This window comes from Emys orbicularis, chromosome 4, assembly GCF_028017835.1.
Source record: "Emys orbicularis isolate rEmyOrb1 chromosome 4, rEmyOrb1.hap1, whole genome shotgun sequence".
NCBI classification, from domain to species: Eukaryota; Metazoa; Chordata; order Testudines; family Emydidae; genus Emys; species Emys orbicularis.
In genome coordinates, this window is record NC_088686.1 from 75409239 (window position 1) to 75421109 (window position 11871).

At 46.6% G+C, this 11871-nt stretch overlaps 1 protein-coding gene across 1 annotated transcript in view; it reads left to right on the top strand.

Annotated features, from left to right (window-relative positions):
• LRP4 (LDL receptor related protein 4) overlaps nt 1-11536 on the top strand; it is a 110633-nt gene extending 99097 nt beyond the window's left edge. Inside the window, exons 32-38 of the mRNA XM_065402622.1 lie at nt 60-204; nt 2488-2601; nt 2944-3067; nt 4767-4834; nt 5420-5507; nt 9072-9213; nt 11201-11536. Of these exons, the coding sequence (XP_065258694.1) occupies nt 60-204; nt 2488-2601; nt 2944-3067; nt 4767-4834; nt 5420-5507; nt 9072-9213; nt 11201-11536 (1017 nt within the window). The remainder of the gene's footprint in view (nt 1-59; nt 205-2487; nt 2602-2943; nt 3068-4766; nt 4835-5419; nt 5508-9071; nt 9214-11200) is intronic.
• Nucleotides 11537-11871: the final 335 nt, after the last annotated feature.

Here is an 11871-nt window from a genome sequence, read left to right on the forward strand (position 1 = left end):
CAGTTCTTTTATATACTTGGCCAAGTGCTCTAATGCATTTGATTTTTCCCTCTGAGCAGCAGGACAGGTGGATCTACTGGACTGACTGGCAAACCAAATCTATCCAGCGAGTGGACAAATACTCAGGCCGAAACAAGGAGACTGTCCTGGCCAATGTTGAGGGGCTAATGGATATCATTGTGGTCTCCCCACAGAGGCAGACAGGTATATGGGGTGATCCTAATTGCTGCCTCTGCTAGTTGGTGTCAAGCAGGCTGCAGGTATCCTGGCATATTTAATGAGTGCAGAGTCTACCCAGAGAGCCCTTACCCTCCACCCACCCCTCTCTGTGTGCCCTACAAACTGTGACTCTTCCCTCAGTCTTGTTGGGGCACATTCTCTGCCTCTTTGAGATTTCAGCTGAGGAAGCCCCATTCACCAGAACTTCCTTATAGCTGCCTGTCTTTCCTCATTCAGGAAGGGCAGGCAGGGAAAAAAGGGAGAAGGAGTTGCATTGTACATCCAGAATATATATTCTTGTTCTGAGGTCCAGAAGGAGGTGAGAGGAAGACCCATTGAAAGTCTCTGGGTGAAGATGGGGGGGGGGGGGGAGAGAGGGAGAGAAACAGGAGCAGTGTCATGGTAGGAGACTACTACAGACCATAATCAGGAGAAGGATGAAGCATGTCCAGAACAAATAACAGAAATACCAAAACACAAGACCTGGTAGTAATGGGAGACTTGAACTACCTAGATGTCTGTTGGAAAAGTAACACAAAATGGCCAGTAATTTCATGGAATGTGTTGGGGACAACTTCTTGTTTCAGAAGGTGGAGGAAGTAACCAGGGGGCAATCAGTTTAGACTTGAGTCTTACTAATGGAGGAATTGGTTGCAGATCTGAAGGTGGAAAGCAACTGGGGTGAAAGTGATCATAAAATGGTAGATTTCATGAGTCGAAGGAGTGAGAGCAGCTGAATAAGGATGATGGACTTAAAAAAAAAAAAAAATCATACTTTAACCAACTCAGAGAACTGGTAGGTAAGGTTCAATGAGAAGAAACTTCAAGAGAAAAAGGAGTTTTGGAGAGCTGGTAGTTTCTCAAAGAGTTTGCTGTTGCTCCTTTGATATTGTCTATCTCGATGTGAAGGAAAGATAGGAAGAATAGCAAAAGGCCAATATGACTCCATCAGTAGTTCTTTAATGACCTGAAAATCAAAAAAGAAATGTACAAAAAGTGGAAACATGGACAAATTGCTAAGGATGATTACAAAATAATAACACAAGCATGTAGGGACTAAACCAGAAAGGCTAAGGAACAAAAAGAGTTATACCTGGCAAGTGACATAAAAGGCAATAAGAAGAGGTTCTATAAACCGGGTAGGAGCAAGGGAAAGATGAAGGAAAGTGTAGACCTCTACTTAGCAGGGAAGGAGAGCAAATATCAGACAACTGGAAAAAGGCTAAGGTGTTTCATCCCTATTTTGCTTCAGTCTTCTCTAAAAGAATTAATTATGACCAGATGCATCACACAATTAATATTAACAACCAGGGGGAAGGAACGCAAGCCAAAATAGAGAAAGATCAGGTTAAAGAACATTTAGATAAATTAGATGTATTCAAGTTGGCCGGACCTTATTAAATTCATTCTAGTGTCTGTAAGGAACTAGCTGAAGCAATTTGGGAACCATAAGCAATTATCTTTGAGAACTCATGGAGGGGAGGGGGAGTTCCCAGAGGACAGGAGAAGGCAAGTATAGTATCTGTCTTTAAAAAGGGGAACAGAGGACTTGGGGAATTATAGACCAGTTAGCCTAACTTTGATACCTGGAAGATATCCTGGAAGAAATCATTAAACAATCAGTTTAGACTCGTAGACTTTAAGGCCAGAAGGGACCATCATGATCATGTAATCTGACCTCCTGCACATCCCAGTCCACAGAACCTCACCCACCTGCCATATGCCCATAACCTCTGGCTGAGTTATTGAAGTCCTCAAATCTTGATTGAAAGACTTCAGTTACAGAGAATCCACCATTTACTCTAGGTCAAACCAGCAAGTGACCCATGCCCCATGTTGCAGAGGAAGGCCCCAGGGTCGTTGCCAATCTGGCCTGGGCATTCCTTCCCAACCCCAAATATGGCGATCAGTTAGATCCTGAGCATGTGGGCAAGATCCTCCAGTCAGAGACCTGGGAAAGAATTCTCTGTAGTAACACAGAGAGTCTATTCCTAAGATCTACTGTTTGGCTGCATTGGTTGGTCCTCTCTGCTGATTCCCAGAAGATTCTAGCCCCTTTTTTACATGGTTATTGTAATCCGCTGGTGCCTGACTCTCTCCATCATTCTCTCAGCACTGTGGGGTAGAGGGGTTGGTTCATGTGGCACAGAAATTCCTTGGCCTTCTGGGCAGTCTATCTTGATTGAAAGGGAAGTGAGGCTCCTGAACTCCATCAAGGCCTCACCTGATCACCTGCTCCAGGTTTAATGGTTTGGTTGTCTCCTTCAGGTACAAATGCCTGTGGAGTGAATAATGGAGGCTGCACCCATCTCTGCTTCGCCAGGGTTTCTGACTTTGTTTGTGCATGTCCAGATGAACCAGATGGACGACCCTGCTCCACTGGTGAGTTCAGAGAGGTTCTCTGGGGTAATAGCATCCATATATGAACCACAGCCAGCACTCCCACCCTGGCCTTTAGCATCTCCTGTTGAGAATCAGAGTATCTGGGACGTCTCCACAACCTACAAAAGTCCCTACAATGTTCTATACTGTAAGTCAAGCAGCTGTGAGCTTCAAATATCTTTCTTACATTGCTTCCTGCTGGAAAGTATGGGCATGGGGTGTCTGAGCTCTGTACACAAATTCTTGGTCTCACTATTTAGGAAATGATCTGTGGTCTAGCAGACTTCTCCATCTGTCTCACTAAACTGGGCTCCTATTTATTTTTCTGTCTGTATTGTTTAGTTCCTGGCATGGTGCCCCGTGTTCCTGAAACAACCAGTGTGAGCGAGAGGAGCCAGACCTCACCTGGCAGATCAGGCTCCTCAACGACCAAACCCCACACATCCCTAGAAGCAACGGAAGGAAAGTGAGTGACTTTGCAGCTTGCAATCTGGACTTGAGAGTTGAATGCAGGATGCGCATGTCCCCTTCACCTTCCACCGCCCTATCACACCACCCCAAGATGGAGTGAGACCATACAACCTCTAGGCACCCTGTAAATAGCCACAGAAGACCCTGTCTATGAAGACAGAGACACGCACTAGACCCCTGCAAATCTGTGGATATCCGAGGACCATTTTTGCAGATTGGATGCGGATACAAATTTTGTATTCACGCAGAGCTCTAAATATAGGATCTCAAAGATGGGGAAGCAGCTGTCTGCAGCTCATAGCCTGTGAGGCTGCTTCCCTGCCTTCCAGATCCTATATTCCCTCTCCCCGCTCCATACAGAGAAAGGGAAGGTGATAGATCAAGGCAGCCAGCAAAATCCCCCAGGCTCCTATTGACGGAGTTTAAGCAGCCAAGCAATTTAGGAAACTCCTGACTTCAGTATTGCCATATCAGGTCAGTTGGAGAAGGAGGCAGCTGCTTCTGCAAAGTAAGTCAGGAAGCCTTATGAGCTGCAGATAGATGCTTCTTGATCTATCTCCTCCCCTTTTTCTGTATGGGGGCGGGAAGGGGAGAGGAATACAGGATCTAGAAAGTGAGGAAGCAGCCTCATAGGCTATGAGCTGCAGACTGCTGCTTCCCCGCTTTTGAGATCCTGTATACAGTACACTCGCACACAGACACTCCTCCTGGGAGGCACTGTGAGATAGCGTGCTGCTGGTGCGGCTGCAGATACAAGATAGAGTGCGGATTGCAGGTTGGATACAAGTTGATTCTTTCGGATGCGGATCCACATTTTTGTATCTCTCTGGAGCTGGCATGGGCTGCATAGACCTCGCTACCCACTTCATTCAAATGTTCCTGCTAGCCTGATTGACTGTGCAAGGTGCAGGAATCCTCTTGGACCTGCCCATGGTACCCTGTGCTTCACATGTATGACTGCTGAACTCTTAACTTGGAGAATGGTTTCCCAGGGGATGGGGTGGGAGCTCCATTGCTTTGATCATTTTAAACTAGACTGGGCAGAGCCCTGGGAGCAGTCCTGCCTTGACCCTGAAGGGATGGCTAGGATGGGACCAAACAGCATGTCTGCAGGTCTTACTTTTATGATTCAATGCATAGAAAGTATTTTCTGCCATTCTCCCTTGGCCCACTTCTCCCCCTGCCCAGCAGGGCGACCTCTTCCATCGCCTATTGGGGTATTAACTCCAAGCAAAGACATACCACTTTCTCTTTGCTGGGAATAAAAATCCTTGCAGAATTTTTTTTTTCTGCAGAGCTGGCTTTTTTTTTGTTCCTTTCCTAAGAGATTAGCATTACGTAGTCTCACTGCAGAGGGAAGAGGAAGAGTGACTGCTCAGCGCTAATGCCCTTTCTTGAATATGTCCCGTGCACAAGCTGTCCAAAGATTCCAGCTTCACTTGTAGCGAGACAGAAGACTGTGGACACTCTAGGATCTACGGAGTTGGGTCCAGAGAAACCTCTCACATCTGGGTAGAAGGGTATACTTGAGTAGGCAAAGGAAGCTCTTGTCATAGTGCCCCTTCTCTACCCCCCAGCTTACCCTCCATTCCCAGCTGCAGCTTGCCCTATCCTACATGGCTCCATCCATGCCCAGAAGATGACTGGCTGCTCTGTGCAGTGAGATGATAACTCTGTATCTTTGTGCCCTTCAGCTGCTCTGACAAAGATGTTGGCCAAGGCCCGTGCAACCGGAAAAATGAGGCAGTACTGGCAACCACAGGTGAGTTGTTCTTCCTTACCCTCTGCTAGCTGAACCTTTCTTCCAGGTTATGCCAGGGCCTTTCGCTCCAAGGTGTTGAGGACTCAAATGTGACCTTCTTCAATCTCATTCTGAGCAAGACAAGGAGTATCCCAAGGATGAAAATCAGTCATGCTCTCTTTCAGCCCCAAACAGGCTCTTCCCTGGGTGGCCAGAGGAGAGGATTTTAGTTTGAAGGACAGCAGAGTTCCCCAACCCCCAAATTCATCACTCAGGCGGAACAAGCTTAGTTCCCATAGGGTGCTTTCCCCCTCTAGTCTGGTTGGTGAGGAAGACTGACCCCGTAGCAGGGAGTAACCTGGTAGCAGGAGGGGGTTAACTTGCCCCTATCTTTGAGAAATAATATCACCCCTACTTCAGAAGTCTTCTCCAGATTCCCTGAGGGGGAGAGAATGGGCTCAAGCTGTGCCAAGCTCCACCCTAGAGTTGGGCTGCTAAACCCCAGTACATAGGTGGGTACACGCATGCACACACAGCTACACTAGTTTTGAACATAGTCCAGTGGCACAGAAAGGGCCTCCTCTCACCCTTGCTGTTCTTTTTCAGGAGAAGGGCTGCATGTCAGCTACATTATTGGAGGCCTCCTCAGTGTCTTGGTCATTCTGCTGCTTATTGCTGCTCTAATTATATACAGGTATCTGACCCCCCCCACTTCCCATCCTGTCCCCTTCTTCCCTGTTGCTGGTGAATTGAGTCTTTTTTGGTTGAAGGAGACTTTCAACAGAGGTCCTTCATCACTGAGGCTACAAGTATCTCATTATCTGGAAACAGTAATAATAACTACTTCATTTTATTTACAAAGCCCCCTGCCCCACATGGACCTCGGGGAGCAGACTGAACTGTTGGGCAGCCCTAAAGTTCTCCTCCTCCCTATAAAGAGCATGTGAGACGAGCCACCCTCTGCGCGTCCACCCAGCCCTCCTGCTCCCCGCTCTGCAAAATCCGGTTTGGCTCTATTTTATAGAGAGTCTAGAAAATCATATGCAGGAGTGCGATGGAATTTGTATCACCATGGCTTTGGACCTTGTCTAGTACAAGGGTTCTCAAATTTCATTGCACTGCGATCCCCTTCTGACAACAAAAATTACTACATGATCCCAGGACGGGGGACCAAAGCCTGAGCCCACCCGAGCACTGCTGCCCCGGGTTGGGGGGCCAAAGCCAAAGCCCAAGCCATACCACCCTGGGGGAAGGGGGATGGCGGGGGCAAAGTCGAAGCCCAGGCAAAGGGCCTATAACCTGAGCCCTGCCGCCCAGGGCTGCAGCCCTTTGGCTTCAGCTTCAGCCCAGGGCGGTGGGGCTCGGGCTTCGGCCCCGGGCTCCAGCAAGTCTAACACCAGCCCTGGCGACCCCATTAAAATGGGGTCGTGACCCACTTTGGGGTCCTGACCTGCAGTTTGAGAAATCCTGGTCTAGTAAATCTCTGAGTTCCAAATGCTTTCAGCCAGCTGCTCTTTCAAGCTCTTTCAGAGCTTGACCCTCTCCTAAGGGGGACTTGTTTCCTTCTACTGATCTCTGTCAAGTCCATGACCTGATTCTGCTCTGATGGGTTTTACACTAATATGACTTCATTGCCTAGTGGTGGAGTCACCTCTGACTTATACTGGTATAAGCGAGAGACAACTTGACTGCATTGCACTGGTGCATGGTGGCTGTACAGGCAGCTGAAGGGAACACCTGTACCTGATGAAACAGGCTCTCCTTTGGCCTGAGGGAACAAACAGATCATTGGCGCTTTCTGGTCTCTGAGTTGGGGCCTTGTCTGTAGAAATGGACCTTTTGACAATGGGACCCTATCTCTCTACTGACAGAATTATAGAAATGTAGGGCTGGAAGGGACCTCAAGAGGTCATGTAGTCCAGTCCTCTGCACTGAGACAGGACCAAGTAAATCTAGACTGTCTGTGACAGGTGGTTTCTAAGAACAGGGTTAGACAAACTCCACTTATGGGGATTCCACAACCTCCTTTGATAACTTATTCCAGTGCTTAAATATTCTTATAGTTAGAAAGTTTTTCTCACATCTAGCCAAAGTCTCCCGTTCTGCAGATTAAGCCTGTTATTTCTTCACCTACCCTCAGTGGTCATGGAGAACAATCAGTCACAGTCCTCTTTATAATAGCCCCTAACATATTTGAAGACTGTTATCAGGTGCCCCTCTCAGTCTTCTTTTCTCAAGACTAAACATACCCAGTTTTTTTTAAACCTTTCCTCATTGGTCAGGTTTTGTAAACCATTTATCATTTTTGCTGCTGTCCTCTGGACACACTCCAATCTATCCACGTGTGGCGCTCAAAACTGGACACAGAACTCCAGATGAGGCCTCACCAGTACCAAGTAGAGCAGAATAATTACCCCCATGTCTTACACATGACATTCCTGTAAATATACTCCAGAAAAATATTAGCGTTTTTCACAGTGTATCACATTATTGGCTCATATTCAATTAGTGATTCACTATAACCACCCCCATCCTTTTCAGCAGTACTATCCCCATTTTGTTGTTGTGCAGTTAATTTTTCCTTCCTAAATGTAGTACTTTATTGAATTTCATCTTGTTGATTTCAGTTCAATTTGTCAGTCATTTAGAATTTTAAACTTGTCCTGCAAAGTGCTTGCAATCCCTCACAGCTTGGTGTCATCCTCAAATTTTATAAGCATACTCTCCACTCCATTATGAGAGTCATTAATTAAAATATTGAATAGTACCAGACCCAGAACGATACTACCCATGTGGGACCCCATTAGATATGTCCCCCTACTTTGACAGTGAACCATTGATAACTACGATTTGAGTACGGTCTTTCAACAAGTTGTACACTTTATAGTAATTTAATCACATTTCCTTATTTTGTTGATGGGAATATAATGTGGGACTGTGTCAAAAGCCTTACGAAAATCAAGATATATCATGAGTATTGCTTCCCCTCTATTCACTAGACCAGTAACCCTGTCAAAAAGGAAGTTAGTTTGGTTTGGCATGATTTGTTCTTGACAAATCCATTTTAACTATTCCTTATAACCCTGCTCTCTCCTAATCCAAGTTGGGCTGACTGCTCTATAATTCTCCAGGTGCTCTGTGTTTCTCTTTTTAAAATATAGTTGCTACGTTTCCCCTTTTCCAGTCATCAGGAACCTCACCTGTTCTCCATCAGTTTTCAAAGATAATTGGTAACCGTTCTGAGATTGCTTCAGCTAGTTACTTAAGGACACTAGGGTGAATGTCATCAGGCCTAGCCAACTTGAATACATCTCACTTGTCTAAATATTCTCTAATCTGTTCTTTCTCTATTTTGGCTTGTGTTCCTTCCCCTTTGTTGTTAAATTAATTCTATTAAGCATCTGGTCACAATAAACCTTTTTAGTGAAGACTGAAGCAAAGTAAGCATTAAATACCTCAGCTTTCTGGAGTTCTCTGTTAGGTCTCCTTCACCACTAAGTAGAGGACCTACACTTTCATTTGTCTTTCTCTTGCTCTTAGTGTATTGATGGAACCTCTTCTTACTGCCTTTTATGTCCCTTGCTAGGTGTAACTCATTTTGTGTCTTAGCCTTTCTGACTTTGTCCCTGCATGCTTGTGCTATTCTTTTGTACTCCTCCTTTGCAATTTGTCCGTGTTTCCACTTTTTGTAGGTTTCCTTTTTGATTTTCAGGTCATTAAAGGCCCCTGATGGAGCCATACTGTCCTCTTACTAGTCTTTCTGTCTTTCCTTACCATCAAGATAGTTTGCTGTTGCTCCTTTAATATTGTCTCTTTGAGAAATTACCAGCTTCCTGGAACTCTTTTTCCTCTTAGAATTTCTTCCCCTGGGGCCTTATTTACCAGTTCTGAGTTGGTTAAAGTCTGATTTTTGAAGTCCATCATCCTTATTCTGCTGCTTTCACTTCTTCCTTTCCTTATAATCATGAAGCCCATCATTTCATGGTCATTTTCACCCAAGTTGCCTTGCACCTTCAGATTAGCAACCAATTCCTTCCTGTTACTTAGAATCAAGTCTAAACTAGCTGTGTCCCTAGTTACTGCCTCCACCTTCTGAAACAAGAAGTTCTCCCCAACACATTCCAAGAACTTACTGGACATTTTGTGTTACCTTGCCAACAGATATCTGGGTAGTTAGTCTCCCATTACTACCAGGTCATGTGTTTTGGATATTTCTGTTATTTGTTCTTCCACCTCCTCCTGGTTTCTCCTCCTACAGACACAAGAAGTCTAAGTTCACAGACTCTGGCTTGGGGAACCTGACTTACAGTAACCCGTCATACCGGACATCTACCCAAGAGGTGAAGATCGAAACTATTCCCAAGCCGACCTTGTACAACCAGCTGTGCTATAAGAAGGAGGTAAGAGCTGCTGGTAGAGGCCTCAAGGACCAACTTCAAACTGTCCTAACATTACAAATCTATGTAAATAGTGAGAGAGAATTGTGCTTGGTTCTTGGCAGGTGCCTGAACCCCAAAAACATCCCCATCCCCAGAGCTCTCCACCATCTGTCCCAAGAAGATCCCTGGGATGGGTGAGGGCAGCTGCAGTAAGCTACCAAGCAAGACTCACAGGGCTTAACTAGCAGCATCTCTCAGTTCCTCATTGTGTCCCAGTTGCACATACCTGCCTGAGGCTCCAACTTTCCCCTCCATTCCTGTAGTCTCCTGTGTCCCTTTTACAGTGTTGCTGGCCACCAGGCTATTGGGTTTAAAGGGAAAATTCTACCTTTGGACCCACGTTCCTTGGCTGAGCCCTGTCCTTCCCTACTCACCCTAACGCTGCCCTGGGTAGTCACGGAGAGAACCAGGAAGAGTCTGGCTAGAAAGGACGCAGCTCTTGTCTATGCACCGTGTGGAGGGGCAGGGTGGAGAGGAGAACTGAAAATGCTGATGACCAGGGCATTGGTATGGGCCCCATATAGGGCTGTATCTATTTTACCATGTAGCACTTAGTTTCTCCTCTTTGTTTCCTCAGCAACTTTCTCATCCCCCTGATAGCTTCTCATCTTTCTTCTTCTGATTTCTGCTCACATCCTCACGTCAGGTATCACTGCACTGTTTGTATGTGGGTATGTGTATGTGTGAGTGACCCCCACCTCCCTCACTCTGCAGCACTGAAAGGCTCTAACACTGTCATGTACTAATTGCTGCTCGGCTGGCTTCCCATGTGTCTCTGTTTTGTGCCTTTGAACTAGCTCAACTACCTCCCTGGGCTGGGGATGGAGAGGGAATTTTCTAGCACAGGTCCTTTGGTTGTGTGGCTAAGGGTTTGCAGTTTATGCTACTTAAAGAAAATAACTTACCTGGGGGCGTTTGTTATGATTCTTGTAGACCCTGGAGATGGATATGGCCTGTTATACCACTGACTCCCTTTCTCAGGGGCCAGGATAGGATGTTCCATATAGGACAATTTTTAGTGGTATTGTTTTAAATGCCCCAAGAAATAGATCCCCCAACCTTTCCTCTGTATTTCCCAGCCTCCAATACCCCACTGTCAGAATGGTTTACCTGAGATTCACTCTAAATCTTTCCCTTTTTTTTTTCTTAGTCCCATTGCTTAGATATACCCATGTGTCTCACACACACAATTCTTCTCTCCTCGGGGGGGGGGGTTACAAACACCTATCAGATGTCTACACCCATGCCTCTTTACTCATCACTGAGCCAAGCTAGACAGAATTCACTCTTAATCTCTGCTCATAACTTTGTCCCTCTAGCCCTCTGATCATTTCTGTTGTTCTTCTCTATACTTCCTCCATTATTTTCGTTGCAATGAGGTGCTCAAACCCAACACAGTAGCCCAGGTGAGCTGTCTCAAGATGTGTATAGAGGGCAACTTGCTTCTCCCTGCTTTGCGATATAAAGCCACTGCATATGCATCTCCCAAACTGATTAACCTTTTTAGCAGCCTTATCCCATTGCAAACTCCTACCTGATTTCCTGCCTATTGCCCTCGAGTCTCTCTTGGCTGTTCCTGCTTCCCAGGTTTCTCCTTCCTATTCAGGCTCTGGCTCTAGTATTATTCCTGCCCCCAAATAGCATTGGCTCCATTTGTCCAAGTGAAGCAGAAGAGCCATCTTCCCTCACCTTTTCCCATGGATTGAAGGAGCCTGGAGATTGGAATGGGTATTCCTTTGGGGAGGGCTGGTGTGCTAGGCTGAGCATTGTGAAGGGGGAGCCTAGAATGGTCTCTCCTGTCCTGATGGCAGCAACCAGTTACTCTTTTCATTGAGGGCCATCCCTTTGCTTGCTTCTTTGCCTGTCCTCATTCCAGTCGCTGCTTTGTTCTTTGGCTAGAAGTGACTGATGCTCTGTGGGTATTTGCATTCTGTTGTCTCCCTGCTAGGCTGGTCACGATCATTGCTACACCAAGGAAAAGATCAAGATTGTGGAAGGGATATGCCTTTTGTCCGGTGACGAGTCTGAGTGGGATGATATCAAGCAGATACGGAGCTCCCGGGGAGGGATACTCCGGGACCATGTCTGCATGAAGACTGACACTGTCTCTATCCAGGCCAGCTCTGGCTCGCTGGATGACACCGAAACTGAGCAGCTGCTGCAGGAGGAGCAGTCTGAGTGCAGCAGTGTCAACACGGCAGCAGCCACCCCAGAACGACGTGGCTCACTCCCAGACACAGGCTGGAAACACCAATGCAAGCCCTCCACGGAGAGTGAGGTCTAAAGCATGCACTACCTTGGAGATGCCCAGCTCCTCCCCAGCCCCTGTTCCATATGAATGAGACGGGACTCATTCTGCCATGCAGGGAGAAGCCCAGAGACTAGCCTTCGTGTTGCAAGGAGCCCAGAGACTGGCTGCCTTTCAGCAAGGAGCCGGGGCCAGACTGTTCCCTCATGGCAGGGGGAAATGGACCCCAGAGACCCTTTTGGCTCATTCTCACTGTTTTGTGGTTTATTTATATGTTCCCTTTTCCTGGAAGCTGCCATGATAACTTCTGCAGTGACCCCTCTGGGCTGAGTCTAATTCAGATTATGTCCCCTCTGGCAATCTGCGAGTCC